At 45.1% G+C, this 19,530-nt stretch overlaps 1 protein-coding gene across 2 annotated transcripts in view; it reads left to right on the plus strand.

The window, feature by feature from the left end:
• LOC140476197 (potassium channel subfamily K member 10-like) overlaps positions 1-19,530 on the plus strand; it is a 43,500-nt gene that overhangs the window by 1,211 nt on the left and 22,759 nt on the right. For both annotated transcript variants that reach the window (XM_072568411.1, XM_072568412.1), the window contains exons 2-3: positions 1,746-2,068; positions 15,470-15,587. In XM_072568411.1, coding sequence (XP_072424512.1) covers positions 1,746-2,068; positions 15,470-15,587 — 441 coding nt within the window. The remainder of the gene's footprint in view (positions 1-1,745; positions 2,069-15,469; positions 15,588-19,530) is intronic.

The following is a 19,530-nucleotide window of genomic DNA, read 5'->3' on the forward strand; positions in this document are numbered from 1 at the left end:
TTCAGGTATATGTACATACACAAAGAGGTAGACAGTGGTGGGAACTATTGCCCTTTGGGGGCCAAATCTTTTTTTTCTCGTTTCTCTTTTATTTACGAACGAGAATTCGCTTATCGGGTTCCCAGTCCAGGGTCTGACAAATGCCATTATGATACGATGCTACACTGTTAACTGAGCAGTTACACCAGGGTGTCTGGGTGTATGACTGAGATTTGAATAGTAAGCTCACTTTGAATCTGCCAATCTTTTATTCATTCCAAACTGCATCTCGGCAATACCCAGTTACTTCGCCCGCTTTCTTTTTTCATTTCATTACCATTGTGATTTAATTATTGGTTCCGATTACGAGTACAGCTGGGGTGTAAGTGTGTAGCTGCTTAGTGTTTTTTTTGCATTATTGCGTGGACAGGCAAGCACACAGCAAAAACCCGCAGTCCGCTGCGGCGGGAAGGAATGAACAAAAAAGCCTCACTATTGCTCGAGAGCTAATTTGTTGAGACGAGTGTATGCTATTGACAAAATTAAACCAGGAACTGATATGTTTATACCTCTTCAGCTCTAACCGTGTCCGCATTCGCTCTCCCCTATTTGCTGCTTTGCAATATTCCCGTTGAGGTGATTTGTGAAAATGGTTCTTTCACTGCAGCACACACACACACACACACACACTGGTTCAACAATTTCAAAACGTTCAGCGGCAAGACTTCCCCGATGGAAAACTGCTGGATGGATGTACGATAATAACCATCTCAACTGCTCCAGCAGTCAATTACATCATTCCAAACGGCTTTTAATTTCTCCGAAACAGACTCAAGCTCTTCATCAAGTCTACTCATTTCCCTGTGGCTTGAATGCAAATATCCAAACCGACTCTTTGCAGCCAGCTGCCGGGGTGGGCCGTTGTTACAGGGTGCATTAGTTGGCCACGACCCCCAGTGGAATGTTGCCGAGGAGCTGCCGTTTCGTTGCATGCAGACCGTTTCCGGTAACCCTACACGAGATACCAGTTTCTGTTAACGTTTAGAACGATTCTAAGCCACTGCTGCTGTCTCCTGTCACCCATCGCATTAATGGCCACCAAAACAATACCAGATAGATATAACCTTATGTATTCAAATACATTTGTATCTAATCTAAACAGACCTTTTGTAATCAGTTCGAGCACATTTAGTATTGTCAGTTGCTGTTAGTGCAAGTCAATGGACATTATTTTGCCTGGGAAGATCAAAGTGTAGGTCCAGGAAGAAAGGCATTTTGAATTTTGTAGAGGAGAGGCACACATCTGCATGTATTTTCCTGGGTCCATTTACCCACACATTGGGCGCAGTGCCCAGCTGTACACGCACATGCTGCACCCTCACACTAGAAGCAAAATCAGTCGATGAGAAACGGCAGGGAATAACACGACCGACACGAGGGAGCGCTGACGGCACGCCCCTATTTCATCCAAAGAAAATACTACTCCGGCGACAGCAACACTATTGCATGACACATTGTACAGAGCCAACCTGAAAGGGCTGATTTGCGCACAATTTAAACAGGGCGTTTCGCTGAACCGTACACCTCCAGGAAGCATCTGATTAAAAGGTCAAACTCGAAAGAAAACTATGAAGTTAGTATGTATCTTGAAATGATATCAGACTGACAGTTCAGGCCGCAAATGTCCTTCTTTAGTGCCCAGAGCTGTAGGTTTGACCCCTCTCCACACTGGGATCAGAGTTACTCTTCAGTTGTTTTTGTTTCAGTCGCTGTCCAATCCACAGTGCAAGCCTGTGATCCAAAGACCAACGGGCACTACCCGGTGCCCAGGCTGTCCATATCCTCCAGGACCACGGTGGTAGCCAGCATGGACAGTGGCCCTCAGACATCGCCCACAGTCATGAAGTGGAAAACGGTGCTGGCTATCTTCGTGGTCGTTGTCCTTTACCTGGTGATCGGAGGCACCGTGTTCCGAGCTCTGGAAAAACCTTTCGAAAGCAAACAGAAGCATAAGATCACGACAGAGAAATCCAGTTTCCTTCGAAATCACCCCTGTGTGAACCCCGGAGAACTTGATGCACTCATTGAGGTAAGAAAATGAATGCACACATGGGCTGGCCTCAGATTTAACTCCAAACACATCTCCCAGTTGCAAGTGGTTGGATAAATGCGTCGGCCGCCAAACTTGCCCCACCAAAGAAAACATTATTTTGAAAGGATAGAACTTGTTTTGGTAAAGGGAAGTAGTTGTTTTTTTTTGTTTTGAGAAGGGGTGGATGTTATTGGTCAGACTTAATGCTCAGATCGCACTGACACGCCATTTCCACATGCTTTTTTGTACAAAGATCACCTTGTTTCACAAGTAACCGTCACCAGGTGCTTAAAGTCCAAGAAAGGGTGAAGTTATCCCTCTTTCAATGAACACTTTTCAAGTAAATAGCTTAACTATCTCATGTTAAACGTAAAGGCTGCATCATGTTTATGGCCAAACCAAATCAAATTCAGATTATTCCTACGTTCGAAAGGTAATACTCGAACAATCTACACGGCATGTGATTTAGAACTCCTGTCCATTTCTGGGAGGCCGTGTTACTCCAAACACAAGTACATCCATCTCACTTTTGATTTTGACTTAGTTTAATGCATCATTATTACCATGTAGCGATAATTCCTGTCTTCCAACAGTTCACAGACAGTGGCATTCAACAATTAAGTGTGCAGCCCTTTTGGCGCTGACATAGGGCCTTCCATTTCACCAGAGACAACCAGTCAGATGCTGCTATTAAGAATACAGGAATAAGAACAATGGAACCTGGGTTAAATCAAGCCTTTTTAAATAAAAAAAATCAATAAACGCAGTATGTTACATTTAAACTTGGGTAAATATATTTCTGTTTTACTGTAGTCAATGGTAGTCATGATTTGGAGATGCCCTGTTGGACTGGGGTGTACAAAGTTAAAAATCACACATCAGCAGGTTATAGGCCAACAGGTTTATTTGGATACACTAGCTTTCGGAGCACTGCTCCTTCATCAGGTGAGCAAACCTACAAAACCTTGTGTTTCCAAATAAACCTGTTGAACTAAACCTGTTTCACTGTTTTACTGTATATAGGGAAAGATTTGCAATTAAACACCCTTCCACACCACTTCAGAATATTCTAAAATGTTCTACAACCTATTAGAGACTGTTAAAGAGTAACCACTGCGATAAACACAGCAGCCAATTTGCACGTGGCAAGGCCTCACATATAAGTATTAGATAATGGCCAGATAATCTGTTTTATTTTGAAATGCTGGACTGAGGGATCATTGCTGATCAGGAATGAATTTTGGCGGAACTCTAGTCGTTTTTCATATAGTGTCACTGGATTAGTTTTTTTAAAATTGAAATTGACACATTGAGAATGCACAGAATCACAATTCCTGAATCATATGAAATAAAGTAGGAAGTTTTACTAGAATTGGTTCCAAAAAAGGCCACTGATAGATACAGAATACTGATAGAAAGGATGTTATTGTAAGATTTGAAACAATTTTTGTGGGCTGTTTTCTATAACTTTGTTACACTTGATATTGCTAGTTGAACAAGTATCAAGACCTGTTTATCTGATGAAAGGTCACCAACCTGAAATGCTAGCTTTACCTTCTCCTCCTCCTGAAGAAGGGCTCATGCCCGAAACGTCGATTCTCCTGCTCCTTGGATGCTGCCTGACCTGCTGCGCTTTTCCAGCAACACATTTTCAGCTCTGATCTCCAGCATCTGCAGTCCTCACTTTCTCCTCATTGATACAGCCTGATCTGAGATATTCCAAATTATTTTGCTCTAATATATAAATGTTTGAGCATTATCTTAAATATTCAAACTAGAAATGTCCAAACTTATTTTTAAAGTGGGCCATGAAATAGAATTGGGCTTATCATAACAGTTCCAGTATAGAACACGTATTAAAGAAAAATTTAACTCAGACAATAGAAATACTTCCTTTCAAGCTTTGTTACAAAAAATGTTAAATTTAATACTATAACTTCCACTTGCTGTTGGTTTCTGAAATGACCAGCTTGAGGATAGTTAAAACAAAAACATTACATATTCATTTGAACCTTTGACAAAATAAAATGTCTCAAGGCCCATTGCGGGAGCATTAAAAACAATGTATAACACTGAACCGCATTTTTAATAATTTTTTGATAGGATCAGGGTATTGCCAGCAAGGCTGATATTTGTTACCCATCCCTAAATGCAAAAGATTTCAATCACTTAAATATTAGGCCAGGTGACTAAATGCTTGATCAAGGAGTTGAGTTGAATTAATAAGTGAAACCAGGAAAATAAGGTAGGCAGGTGGAAAGGTGAAGGGAGAGTGATCCAGAAATTGAGATCTCAGCAACTTCATACAGACTCACCAGTAGTGAAGCAATTAAAATTGAGGATGTTCAAGAATCCAGAACTAAATAAGCACAGAAAATTTGGAAAATTATGTGACTAAAAAAATTTTAGAAAAATAGAAAGTGATACCCTGGAGAGACTTGAGAACAATGAAGATAATTTTAAAATCATAACTTTTCTTGACAAAGAACCAGTGTAGGTCAGCAAGCATGGGAGTGATAAGTGAATGAGGAAAATCACAGACAACAGTGTTTTGGATAACATCAAATTTTTGGAGGTTAGAATGTGAGAGATCAATTTTATAATCCCTGTAAAGACTGTTGACAGTTAAAGTGAAATTTGAACATTTAAAAGAAATTATAGAATCAGATCATACCAGATAGTCACAAAGTTTCCATGGCACAGAAAGTAGCTATTTAGTTCATTGTGTCTCCAATGGCTGTTCAACTAAGCAAACCACCTAGTGCCATTCCCTTGCCTTTATACCATAACTGTATGAGTTCTTCCTTGTCAAATACTTGTCTAAGTCTCCTTTTGAAACCAAAGTAAAACCAGTCTGCACCACACTCTTAGGCAGGGCATTCCAGCTCCTTACCACTCACTATGTGAAGAAAGGTTTCCTCATATCACTTTTTCTATTTTTACTAATTAATTTAATTCTATGCCCTTGTTGTTTAAATAATTCATATGTAGGACATGCATGTTGCTGGTTGGCCAGCATTTATTGCCTGTCCTTGGTTGCTGTTGAAAAGGTGGTGGTGAGCTGCAGTTCCTGTGGGAAGGTTGAGCCACAATACCCTTAGGGAGGGAATTCTAGAATTTTGACCCAGCGATAGTGGAGAACTGGCGTATATTTCCAAGTCAGGATGGTGAGTGGCTTGGAAGGGATCTTGCAGGTGGTGGTTTTCCCTTGTATTAGCTGGTCCTGTCCTTCTAGATGGAAATAGTTGTGGGTTTGGAAGGTACTGTCTAAGGATCTTTAATGAATTTCTGCAGTGCATTTTGCAGATAGTACACACTGCTGCTACTGAGCATTAGTGGTAGAGGGAATGGATGCTTTTGGCAGTCATGCCAATCAAGCAGGCTACTTTGGCCTGGATGGCATCAAGCTTCTTGAGTGTTGTTGGAGTTGCACCCATCCAGGCAAGTGGGGAGTAATATTCCATCACACTCCTGCCTTGTGTCTTGTAGATGGTGGACAGGCTTTGAGGAATCAGGAGGTGAGTTACTCGCCACAGTGTTCCTAACCTCTGACCTACTTTTGTAGCCTTTGTGTTTATGTGGCTATCCTGTTGAGTTTCTGGTCAATGGGAACCCTAAAGATATTGATAGTGGGGATTCAGTGATGGTAACATGAGTAAATGTCAAGGGCCAGTGGTTAGATTATCATTTATTCAACATGGTCCTTGTCTGGCATTTGTGTGGCATGAATGTTACCTGCCACTTGTCAACCCAAGCTTAGATATTGTCCAGATGTTGTTGCATTTGAATATGGAATGCTTCAATATCAAATGGTGCTGAACATTGTGCAATCATTGGTGACCACCCCCACTTATGATGGAAGGAAGATCAGTGATAATGCAGTTGAAGATAGTTGAAACTAAGACACTACCTGAAGAACTCCTGCAGATGTGTGTAGCTGAGATAACTCACTTCCAGCAACTACAACCATCTTCCTATGTGTCAGGTGTGACTCCAGCCAATGGACGGTTTGCCTCCTAATACTCATTGATTCCCATTTCTGGGCAGATGTAACTGTACTAAAAGAACTTGACTAGATGAGCTGATTCATCAGCTGAGGGAGGTATGTCATAATCAGCAAGAGGTTTCTTTTCTCATGTTTAACCTGAAGCCATGTGGTCCAATATTGAGGATTGCCAAGGCAGCTCCTCCCCAACTACATACTACAGTGCTGCCACCTCTGCTGGGTCTGTCCTGAAGGTGAAGAAAATCACTAACCCAGGGTTGGTGATTGTGGCAGTGGGACATTGTCTGTCATGTATGATTCTGTGAGTATAATTGTGTCAAGCCCCATTCAGCCTCCAGATGATAGTAAGGAGCATGTAGCAGAGTCAACGAGGTTGTTTCTTCTGTTGTCTTTTCCTGGCATAGAGGTTGATGCCTGGTGGTCTGTCCAGTTTCACTTTTTTGTTGAGATGTCGTAGAGATTGATGCAAATGAGTGGCTTGGTAGGCCATTTCAGAGGGCAGTTGAGGATCAACACATTGCTGTGGCTTTGGAATCACATGTAGGCCAGACCAGATGATGGTGGCAGATTTCCTTCCTTAAGAACATTAGAGAACCAGATAGGTTTTTCTGACAATTAACAATGGTTTCATGGTTATCAATTCCACCATCTGCTGTGGTGGGATTTGAATCTGGGTCCCCAGAACATTACTTGAGTTTCTTGATTAATAGTCTAGAACAAATACACTCAGGTTCCTCTGCTCCTGTAAGAGCAAAATACCTCAGATGCTGGAAATTTGAAACAAACTCAGAAAATGCTGGAGAAACTCAGTAGGTTTGGAGACAAGGTTAGTATTTTGAGTCTGATATTCCTCTTATTCAGAACCTGAAGGTTCCCCTTGGCTCAGTGAGCTGCAGCTTCCTCGTCTGTCCCCAAATTAAATTGCTGAATGCCTGTTTCTGTGAATGAGAATGTAGAGATAAACACCACAAAATAGTACAGTTCCATATCCATTTCATATCCATGACAATGTGGCATATATGGGATCTTACAAACAAAAATTTGCATTAATTAAGCCAGCTTTGATTCTTAAACCCACAGGAATAATTCAAATTTTGAGTGAGACCAGAGTAAGCTTCGTCTTAAACTTCCCTATTTACAATGGTGCTTTTACCTTAGATTAAATTACTTACAGTGTGGAAACAGGCCCTTCGGCCCAACAAGTCCACACCACCCCGCCGAAGCGCAACCCACCCATACTCCTACATCTGCCCCTTACCTAACACTGCAGGCAATTTAGCATGGCCAATCCACCTGACCTGCACATCTTTGGACTGTGGGAGGAAACCGGAGCACCTGGAGGAAACCCACGCAGACACGGGGCGAACGTGCAAACTCCACACAGTCAGTCGCCTGAGGCGGGAAATGAACCCGGGTCTCTGGCGCTGTGAGGCAGCAGTGCTAATCACTGTGCCACCATACCGCCCCTTCATTTCGTCAGAGAATGACATAAGTAATTTAAATCATTTATTGAGGTATATATAGATTTAGAAATGGGTCATCTATTGTTTAAGTTTATTTTCATTTTAATTGCATGTAAACGCATAAATTTGAAAGCGAGTTAGGCCATTTATGCCCTCAAGATGAGTCCGTGATTTGATAAGAATCATGGCTGACTTGACTGTGGCCTTTACTTTCTTATTTACTTCCAATACCCTTTGAACCATTGTGGATCAAAAATCTGTCTAATTTAGGATTAACAATATTCAATGACTCTGCCTCCACTACTCTCTGGGGAAGAGAATTACATAATACGAGAGAAACAAATTCTCTTCACCTCCAGGTTAAATGGGAGATCCTATATTTTTAAACTGTCTCCTTTTAATTTTAGTCTAATCTATAAGGGAAAGTATTCTTTCAGCAACTACCCTGTCAAGTCCTCTTGGGATTTTATATGTTTGAACGAAACCATTTTACAATTGTTCTAAACCCCAATAGATACAGACCCAATGTGTCCAAACTTTTATCATCAGACAACCCCTTTATCTGAAAATCAGCTGAATGAACTTTTTTTCTGCACTACTTCTTATGTAATTATTTCCTTCCTTTGGTAAGGAGACAATACTCCAGATGTGATTTTACCATCACCATGTACAATTGTAACAAAACTTCCTTAATCTTGCATTCCTTGCTCCTTATAATTATGACAACATTGTATTTTATGAATCATGTACCAAGACATCTGCAGCTCTTTGTATAGCAGAGTTCTGCAATCACTCTCTACCTAAGTAATAATCTGCCTTTCTGTTCTTCCTGCCAAAATGGACAAATTCACATTTTCTCACATTCTATGCCATCTGCCAAATTTTTTCCCAAACATTTAACTTATCTATATCTCTTTATGTCCTCTTCATAATTTACTCACCTATCATTTTGCTATTCTATCAGCAAGTTAAGCAATCGTTCATAAAGTCGCTTCGTCAAAGTCATTGATATAAATTGTAAATAGCTGAGGTCATGGCACTGATCCCTCTGGCACTCCAATAGCTACAGCTTGGAGAAAGTGAGGACTGCAGGCGCTGGAGGGTCAGAATCAAAAGGTGTGGCGCTGGACACGCACAGCAGGTCAGGCAGCATCCGAGTAGCACAAGAGTCGACGTTTCAGGCATAAGCCCTTGGTCAGGAATGAAGGGCTTATGCCCGAAATATCAACTCTCCTGTTCCTTGGATGCTGTCTGACTTGCTGTGCTTTTCCAGCGCCACACATTTTGACACTAGCTACAGCTTGTCAATCTGAAAATGATCCATTTATACTCACTTGCTATTTCATGTTAGCTATCCAATTCTTTATCTATGCTAATATGTTACCCTCTACCCCATGCGTTCCCTGTATAGTGATCATTGATGTGGCATTGGACTCAGTGGTTAGCACTCACAGCGCATGGGACCTAGGTTCAATTCCAACCTCAGACAACTGTCTGTATGGAGCTTGTACATTCTTCCTGTGTCTGCATGGGTCTCCATTAGGTGCTCCGGTTTCCTCTCACAGAACACAAATGTGCAAGTTAGGTGGATTGGCCATGCTAAATTGCCATGCTAGTGTTCAGGGATGTGTAGGCTAGGTACATTAGCCATGAGAAATGCAGGTTTACAGGGAAAGGGTAGGGGAATGGGTCTGGGTGGGAAGCTTTTTGGAGTGTTGGTGGGGACCTGTTGAGCTGAATGGCCTAGTTCCATACAGTAGAGATTTTGTGGATTCCATGGGCACATTGTCAGATGCATTCTGGAAATCCAAGTGCACCACACATACAAGTTCCCCTTTTTTCATGTTACATGGATCCTCAAAAAATTTAATAAATCAGTCAAATGTAATTTACTTTTTGCATACCATATTGACTGCCTGATTGACCGATGTTAAGCTAACTGGTCTAATTCTGACCTGATTAAATAAACACTCTGAAGTATAATTAATCAAGGTCAATTTACAAGTTCTCTAACCAAGAGAATCTATTTAACTTACATTTAACGCTTTTGTCCCCAACCAAAACTTCAGTTTTGTAAAACTATACCTCTAAATTGCATAAATTATGGAGTCAGGTATTCACAATACCAATGGAAATGTTTAGAACAATCAGAGAGAATGCTGGAGAAATTCAGCAGGTCTGCCAGTATCTGTGGAGAAAGAAATAGAGTTAACATTTTGTGTCTGGTACAATGCTTCTTCAGAACTGGAAGGTAGTGGAAATATATTTTTATACTTTTGACAGAGGCAGAGAAGAAATAAGTCAGAAGGGTTGTTAATGGTGGAGAAAGAGAAAAAAAATGTAAGTTGGGCATAAATTAGCATGTGAAAGAGAAACAATGTGTTCTCTCTACTAAGGACAAAATAAAGAAGACAAGACTGTGGGGGTTGGTGTAGGGAATGGTGGAATTGGTAGAATATAAGAAAATGGAGAGCAGACATAACACTGCCAATTTCTGAAGTTATTGAGTTCAGTATTGTGACATTGAGACTGTAACGTGCCTAAGCAGAAAGTTGAGGCTTTTTTTTCCTGAAATAACTTCACAGAGGCTGGTGTCCCATCACCAAGTCAACCTTTATTTACACATGGAAAGTCCTTGATGCTGATCTAGCTCCCTCAAGAGCCAGCTCTCAGAGTGCCAAGATGTCTGATACTCCTGCTGTTTTTTTCTCTGCGGTAGTGAATGTCAGTTTTTTTTTAAATGTTATTTTTTCTCCCACTCTACCGCCTAACTGCGATAGTGCTTATTTTTTTCCCCAACACCCATGTTGTGTGTGTGCAGGTGTGAGACACAGTGAAAGACACAAGGTGCACAAATCTTTATTCAAATTTCTACCACCAGGAAGAAAAGAAACACCCAAGTGGCCAGTGACAAGCAGTGCCCTTCACATCAAAGGGCAATGCTGTGTGAGCAGACAGTGAAGGGGAGGGGGAAATAATACACTTCACTCCCTGCGGCACCCACCTCTTCCTGAACAACTCCAGGGTGTTGGTGGACACCGCGTGCTCCTTCTCCAAGGACACCCGGGCACTAACGTAACCGCGGAAGAGGGGCAGGCAGTCGGCCCTAATGACCCCCTCCATGGCCTGCTGCCTGGACCTGTTGATGGCCAGTTTGGCCAGGCCCAGGAGCAGACCCACGAGGAGGTCTTCAGACCTGCCCTCCCTCTTCCGTACCAAGTGCCTGAAGATCAGGAGCGTGGGACTGAAGTGCAACCAAAAGCAGAGGAGGTGGTTTTTAAGAAAATCAAAAAAGGGAGTGCAAATGCCCCCACCCAAAATATACATGGTCCACGGACTCCACAGAACAAGCAGTTGGGCTGGGAGTCCGGGAACCACCGCAATCTGCGGTTGCAGGGGACTGCTGCATGCAGCACCCTCCACCCCAGATCCCTGAGAGAAAGGGGGAGGACTCCCACATACAGAGCCCTCCACTGGGGATCTCCACCGCCTGGTGGCAAATGGCCACGCCAAGGCGTGTCCGGACAGTGGATGAGGGAGAAGAGGTGGATTGTATGCAGCAGCAGTCGATACAGGGCCCGCCTTTTTACATCCTTGAAAGGGACAAAATTAAAATTCCGGAGGCGGCTCAGGTTGTGGGGCACAGGCTCCCGCGGGAAGTACAGGACCTTGGGGCCAATGTGAAATTCCATCCGGGCTGGGGTGAGCGCAGACAAGATCCCACCGCACACCTGAGCGTCCTCCAACTGGTGCACTACGTCGGGTCAGAGCACCGCCGTTTTAAGGCGTCAGATGGCGGTGGCCATGTACCGGACGTCTACTGCTGCCTGCTCGCTATGTCCTGCGGCAGCGTCCAGCCCAGGCCCCCAGCATGTCCCGACCCAGGTCACCCTCGCAGCCACGGCCCTCCCTCTGACAGCCACTCGAACCCACGAGTACGGAGGTGCGGATTCCTGAGCAATGGCTCCATGATGACAGCCGCTTTGCGATTCGACCATGTTCCAGACAGTGATCAGGTCCTGGTAAAAGACAGGCAGTGTCTTGAGGGCGACCTCCAAACCGTCACAGTCGACGAACAGGAGCTGCGTGTCGTAGTTGAGGCTATGCACCTGGCGGAAAAAATACGGTTGCCAGGGCGCACCACCTAGGAGGATGCTCGATGTAACGGTATCGTTGCAAGGTCTGAAGGCGGAACGTCGCGACCTGGGAGTGACTGACTGCCCTCCTCAATAGGGCGACTCAGAACCTGCGCAGCGACCCAATGCATCTTTTTGTCCCAGAAGAAGTTGACCAACGTTCTCTGGATGTCAGCGACAAAGCCAGGAGGAGGGACCAAAGTGACCAGCTGGTACCACAGCCTGGCGGCCACCAGCTGGTTTATGACCAGCACTCGACTCCTGTAAAATAGCACTCGGAGCAGTCCTGTCCAGCAGCCTAGGCGAGCTGAGACTTTGGCCTCCAGCTCCTGCCAGTTGGCCAGCCAGGATTCCTCAGCCAGGCTGAGGTAGACCCCCAGGTAGAGGAGATGGGTGGTACTCCAGCTGAAGACCTGTAACTCCTCCGGCAGAGAGTCCACCCGCCACGGACCGACCAGTAGTCCAGAACATTTGGCCCAGTTGATCCTGGCGGAAGACGCTGCCGAGTACACAGCCTGGCACTCTCGCATCCTCCCCAGGTCAGCCGGGTCGGTGAAAGTGAGGAGCACGTCGTCGGCGTAGGCCGAGAGGACCACCCCCGTGCCCGCGCCGCGCAGAACCTGCCCCGACAACCTCCTCCGCAAGAGGCGCAGGAAAGGCTCCACGCACAGGGAATACAGCTGGCCGGACAGGGGGCAGCCTTGACGCACTCCTCTCCCGAAGCGAAGGAGCGCCGTCAGGGACCCGTTAACTTTAATCAGACACTCTGCGGCGGCGTACAAAAGTCGGATCCGGGTGACAAACTGCGTCCCGAACCCGAATGCCTGCAGAGTCCCGAGCAGGTACTCATGATTGACCCTGTCGAACGCCTTCTCCTGGTCAAGAGACAGGAAGGCGCTCGGCAGACCAGCCCGTCGACAGAAATGGATCAGGTCCCGGACCAGGTGGACGTTGTCGTGTATCCACCAGCCCGGGACCGTGTAGGACTAGTCCGGGTGAATCTTGTGGGCCAGCATGGAAGCCAGGCGAGAAGACAACACCCTGGCGAAGATTTTGTAGTCCGTGCTGAGGACGGAGACTGGACGCCAGTTCTTCAAAGAACGAAGGTCCCCCTTCTTTGGCAGCAGGACGATGACCGCCCTGCGCCAAGAAAGGGGCAGCTGTCCGGCATTTAGACACTCCCCAGGACCTGTGCGTAGTCACTCTCCAGGACGTCCCAGAACACCCTGAAGAACTCCACAGTCAGCCCGTCCAGCCCCGGGGTTTTGCCCCTCAAGAGGCGGTCAGCTCTTCTAAAGTGACGGAAGCGCCGAGCCTTCCAGCGTCCTCCGGGCCAAGCTGCGGCAGGTCCTCCCATATAACTCTGCGAGCATCCTCGCTGGATGGATCCAGAGAGAACAGAGCCGTGTAATAGTTCCGGATGTGGGCCCTGATACCCTCCGGATCAGAGACGAGGGACCCGTCGTCGGCCAGCAGCACAAGGAGCTGCTGACGGGTGCCACGCCTTTTTCCAGCGAGTAGAAGGGGGAGCTGCGGTCCAGGTAAGGGTCCGCGCAGGGCCGGGTCTGCGTCGGGCTGACCGAGGCGTGACTCCAGGTTGAGCATCTCCCTCTCCAACTTCTCGATCCTGGATTTCCGCCTCTTCGTCGACCCCCTCGTGTACTCCTGACAGAAGACGCGGACGTGAGCCTTGCCCACGTCCCACCATAGCCTCAGGGAGGGGAAGCTTCCCCGCTTCCTTCTCCAGCCGGCCCAGAAACGACGAAATGAGTCCCGGAACCACTCGTCCTCCAGCAGCAGGTTGTTAAAGTGCCAGTACGCGGAGCCGAGCCTGGCACCGAACAGAAGGAGTTCCGCCCACACCAGGTGATGGTCCGTGCACGACACCTGCCGCATGGAGGCCTTCGGAAAACAGGAGGCGTACGCCCGCGAAACGTACAGGCGGTCGATTCTGGACGCTCCAACCCCAGGCCTCACGATGGTGAAGGCGATAGAGTCGGGATGGAGATTCTGCCAGACGTCCACCAGGTCGAAGGACTTGACCAAGTCCCCCAACCTCTTCCCCGATGCCCAGCCAGTGCGGGCACCGCCGTGGTCCCTGCCCTCGAGGACGACGCACTGGTTCTTATCGATGGAGGAGAGATGAGCGGACACTTCTTCGAAGAAGCTCGCTTGCCTCGGCCCGGCAAGGGGAGCGTAGACGTTCACCAAGAGAAGCAGCGCGCCCCCCAGCCGAACCGTCAGGTGAAGCAAACGGCCTGGCACTGGCTCTCTGACCCCCAAGATCTCCGGCTGAAAATGCGGGGCCAACAAGATAGCCACCAGACACCCCGCCAGATCTGCAGGTGAGGTGACTCATGTAGACCCCCCCCACCTCGCCACTCCAGGAGCCAGGTGGCTTCGTCTCCTGGGGTAGTGTGGGTTTCTTGCAGGAAGCACACCGCATACCTCCCGTCCCAGAGGACCGAGAGGGTCTGGAATCTGCGCTGTGATTCCCTGCTGCCGTTGATGTTGAGGCTGGCTATAGTTGTCTCCATGTCGGAAGCGTTGTGCAACCACGACCAGTACATTTAAAAACCGATATATACATTTACTGGAGGACGGGGGAGGGGCACAGAAGTCCCTCGCCCTCACCCTCACCAGGAGTGCCACCAGGAAACTCCTGACTCGCTTTCGCTCATTCGCGTCAAGCCCAGGCGCCTGGCGAGCAGCGTGGGCCGACCAGTAAGCTCTTTCAAAGGAGCTCCAGCGGTCGAGCGCCAGTTGGGCTCTATCCCGACGACTCCTGCTGTTATCTGTCAACCAGTGCTCCCTGACTGGACTAGATTAACAGCTACAGTCAGAGAACTCATATTTTATGAGGTCCATCTGGCTGACCTTATTACAATCACTACAGTTCTTTGAGCTTGTTTTGTGCTTGGATCATTGCAGCAGGCCTAGGACAGAAATGTAAGCTTGAGAGCAAGGTGGTTAATTGGAATTACAAGCAACTGGGAGGTGAGGGTAATGTTGTGTAAAGTGATAACCCAGTCTGTTATTGGTCTCACCACTGTAGAGGAGGCAGTGTTTTGAGCAGCAAATACAGTAGACTAGATTAAAAGCAAAATGCTGCTTCATTTGGAAAGTGTATTCAGGCCTTGGACAGTAAGGAGAGGGGGGAGATGAATAGGCAAGTTTTACACCTTCTGCAATAGGACAATTCTATGTCTAGCGGGAGTGAGGAAATGTTAGGAGTGATGTAGGATTATAATGAAGTAGTCCAGCCTAGAGTTAATGAAGACATGAATACAGAAGTGTAAATAGGTGGTATTAGTGATGACACAAATATTGAGTTGGAAACTCATTTGGGATGAAGTCTGAAACCATGGGTTGCGAACACACTGATCCACAGGGAGTGAGTTGGCATCAGTAGTTAGGGAATGGAGTTGGAGTGGGGACAGAGAAAAAGTGTCTTCCGTCTTTCCAGTATTTAATTTAAAAAAATATTTGATCATCTAATGCTGGATATCTGATAAGCAGTCTAATAACTTGAGAACAGTGAAGGGATCAAGAGAAGTGATGGTGAGCTAGATTTGTGTGTCAGCTGCATATGTGTGAAAATGTAATGCAATGTTTTCATATGACTTTGTAGATCAGGAAGCTATGGCTTGTGTGCTGTACGTGAGTTACATATAGTATTTTAAATTCCTCTTTAAAGTTATAAGTCTGGGTATTCACTAACAAATGTTTCAATTGCTTTATTGTGAATTTTTCTGAAAGTATAATTTATTAATGTACAACTGTTTCTTTCCAGCATGCAATTGAGGCTCTTGGTGCTGGAGTGAATCCTGTAGATAATTCAGCTAATAATACAAGCCACTGGGAACTTGGTAGTGCCTTTTTCTTTGCTGGGACTGTGATAACCACCATAGGTAATCTTTTAAAAATTAAACTTTATTACCAAAATTAACAGCATATGTAAAAATAGTTTCAATATAATTTTAGAATATCTGTGTGATGCTCTGCACTATTCACTTTTACAACATCCTTCTCTTCATACTTAAACAAGATACATGCATTATCAGCGGCATAACAAACAACGGTAATTTGGATGAGCCCTATCTTATGGTGGACATACAATGGCCAAAGTTATGCTGATCCCTCTTCTAGTGGCTGATCACTTTGTCCCTATTTTGATTAGTATCTAATAAGTGCATGGTTGGAGAAGGTATGCATCAATATTTAAAAAAAACTTTCAAAAATGATAATCTAGTTAAGATTAAAAATTCTCCATTCAATTTGGAGCTTTTAATTATGAATCGCAAATAATGTTAAACTTGACAGCATTGAAGTACTGTGCCATAAACTGTTTCCACATGCATGCAAAAAACTTACCATTAATACTATTGCTTCTTCTTTCCTCTATTATTTCTTTATAAAAGCCCATTTTTGAATTTGCTACCAATTTGCTGAAAAAAGTAGATACATCTTTCCAGCACCTATTTTTCATTTTCTTTGTTCCCATTTCAGGGTCTCACAGCCTAACTAGTGGAGGAGCCAGCTTGGAATGGCTCTTCCCTCTCTATTGAGCTCTTCTGTTGGCAAAATTATCTGATTTCCTTCTTCAGTTCTCTGAGCAAAGGCAGGTCTGACCCATGATACCAAACCTTGGTAGGGTGAGGAGGCATTGGGCCACAAGACCTCCTATGCCTTGATCTGAAAGACATAAGCAAATCATTGCTGAATGACACTCGTGATTAATGAATCCGGAGATCTTGTCATAAAGGCTAAAAAGTGTTGAGTGAATATGAAGGGAGTGTCAAGAAAGATTTACATTTATGCTGCACATTTTTCCTTCCTAAGGAACTTCCAAAGTGCTTTACAGCCAACACAACACCTTGAAACCTAGTTAGTATTGCAATATAGGAAAGTCAACAGCTAATTTGAACACAGTAAAATCCCATCAACAGGACTGTAACGTTGACCAGACAATCTGGTCAAATGGAATTCCTGACTGTACTTTTATAACCAGTACTGCTTCATGTGTTCCTAATGGGCTATGCAAAAAGAAAACGCATAAAGTAGAACACCATCTTATAAAAAGTATACATAAGCCTTACACCCAGGAACAACCCCCGCCTTCATATTGTCAAAAAGCAAGAAGTCACGCTTATTGGCATGAGGTATCGCCAAGCATAATGTTGGTTACTGTTGGTCCCTGCTAGCACAATTGTGATGTGAATCATGTAAAATTATTAAGGTTATTCAACAGTTGTAACAGTGATGATAGAGGATGATATACAGCATATATCGCAATAAGAAACTCCTATTGAATTTTCTCAGTTTATGCAAATTGATTTCCTTTGGCCTCATGCAAACAAAAAGAAATAAACAAGTAGCCTGTACTAGCAAATGGTGAGCTGTGTCTGAGATTTCATCAGGCAGATATTGCCAACCTCATCCCTTCCTCTCCTCCTTACTTGTCCTTTGCACTCTGTACAGTCCTGGTTGGTTCAAATTCACAATCACATTCACTAGTTGTCTGTGAGTTGTTTCGGTATGACTGGGCATTAGTTATTCTTCCTAATTTTAAAAATTGTTTCAATTGAAACATGGCTGCTTTATTAACTTGGACCAGAAAGTTCCTAATTCATTCGTGGTGTGATTCAGTCTCCTGGAGATATTTGTCCCATTTCATTGCCCACTGTAATCCTGGGAGGAAACCTGCAACACTATCTGTACAATTCATTTCTGCATATGAGCACACTCACTCTCCTGACTGGCTTACAAACAGACCTTTCTAGTTGAGTGATAGAAACTGAGGTGCTCAAGACACCCATATGTGTGAGCCAGTTGAGGATAACTAGACTTTGCTGCATTTGCGGAACCGTACTTACACAGGTTTAAAGTTAGTGGTGCAAATTGTAGGAGTTGTCTAGACACTTGTGCTTCAGAGCCAGCTCTCAGAGTGAGCAGGATGTGTGACACTCCTCTATTTTTCTTCTTTCTCGATATCTAACGTTCCTGGTCTTTTTTTTATTACCCCCACACTACCGCCTAACTGCGGTCGTGCTTATTTTTTCCCCAGCACCCATGTTGTGTGTATGCAGGTGTGAGACACAGTGAAAGACACAAGGTGCACGAATCTTTATTCAATTTCCACCACCAGGAAGAAAGGAAACACCCGAGTGGCCAGTGACAAGCAGTGCCCTTCACATCAAAGGGCAATGCTGTGTGATCAAACAGTGAAGGGGAGGGCAGGGATTAAATCAAAATAGAGTTGGGGAGAAATAATGCACTCCACTCTCTGCGGTGCCCACCTTTCCCTGAACAGCTCAAGGGTGTTGGTGGATACCGCATGTTCCTTCTCCAGAGACACCCGGGCTCTAATGTAACCGCGGAAGAGGGGCAGACAGTCGGCCCTAATGACCCCCTCCACGGCCCGCTGCCTGGACCTGTTTATGGCCAGTTTGGCCAGGCCCAGGAGCAGACCCACGAGGAGGTCATCAGACCTGCCCTCTCCCTTCCGTACCGGGTGTCCGAAGATCAGGAGCGTGGGACTGAAGTACAACCAAAAACAGAGAAGAAGGTTTTTCAGAAAATCACAAAGGGTGTGCAAGCACCCACAGCCCATATATACATGGTCCATGGACTCCGTAGAACCACAGAACAAGCAGTTGGGTGACACTTGTGCTTCATTGCAATATCTTTTGATTAAATGACAACAGAGTGTAAAATGGATCCTTTTGAGAATAAGTATTTATTGCAAATATTGATTTGCTAAATTAACAATGTTTCCTTCAGTCTAGAACATTTTTACTCAATCTTTCTAACTTTTCTTACTTGAGAAAGCTTTGGGAAACCGATCACCAATTATGCCTTCAATTGTTTTTCATCGTTTGTTGACTGTTTCTTTTCCATAAAAACTTTTGAGATGTTTGTTGTTTTAGAGGCACTATAAAAATAAAAGTTGCATATGGGGCAGCATGATGGCACTGCTGCCTCACAGTACCAGGGACCCGGGTTAAATTCCAGCCTCAGGTGACTGACTGTGTGGAGTTTGCACATTCTCCCCCTGTCTGCATGGGTTTCCTCTGGGTGCTCCAGTTTCCTCCCACAGTCCAAAGATGTGCAGGTTAGGTGAATTGGTCACGTTAAATTGCCCGTAGAGTTAGGTGCATTAGTTAGGGGGAATGGGTCTGGGTGGGTTACTCTTCGGAGGGTCAGTGTGGACTAGTTGGGCTAAAAAGCCTGTTTCCACATGGTAGGGAATCTAATATATTTGGAGAATACTGCACTATTCTGGACTGCTGATTCCAAGGAGATATGCTGGTGGAATTTTATGAATATCCCCAAAGGAGCTGGTAGGAAGAGAGGCTGCAAAATCAGTTACAATAGTGACAGCACCCTGTCAATTACCTATCCACCTTTTCTCATGTTTTACCAGTGGCACATGAGATACTGTCCACTTTAAGGTCTCTTTCCATTGTCACTGTCCCTGGTATTTTACCAGGAGAAGCAGGAAGTCTCTATACTAATTTTTTTTGTAGGCTAGAGGTGGGAGGCTGGTGTCCAGACTGTTCATGCACCTTTAGCCCAAAGGGGAGTCTCTCACACACCCACAATATGCAGGCAACTCAAATGTTTAATCATCCCTTACCAATCCTCCACACCCCTTATCACGGTCTACCAGATTGGCCCTGACTGACAGCCCCAACTTACATTTTCATCCAGCTCCATCGATGATTGTTGTTGGATACATTTTGCAATTCCACCAATGACCAGCACTCCTGGTGGTGTTTCAGGGACTTCAAAGCTGTTGGCCATCTAATTGTCTGGTTATTTTCATGAGCAAGATCTCCTCTGCGGTTGAGC

This window comes from Chiloscyllium punctatum, chromosome 4 (genome assembly GCF_047496795.1).
Source record: "Chiloscyllium punctatum isolate Juve2018m chromosome 4, sChiPun1.3, whole genome shotgun sequence".
In the NCBI taxonomy this organism is placed as follows: Eukaryota; Metazoa; Chordata; class Chondrichthyes; order Orectolobiformes; family Hemiscylliidae; genus Chiloscyllium; species Chiloscyllium punctatum.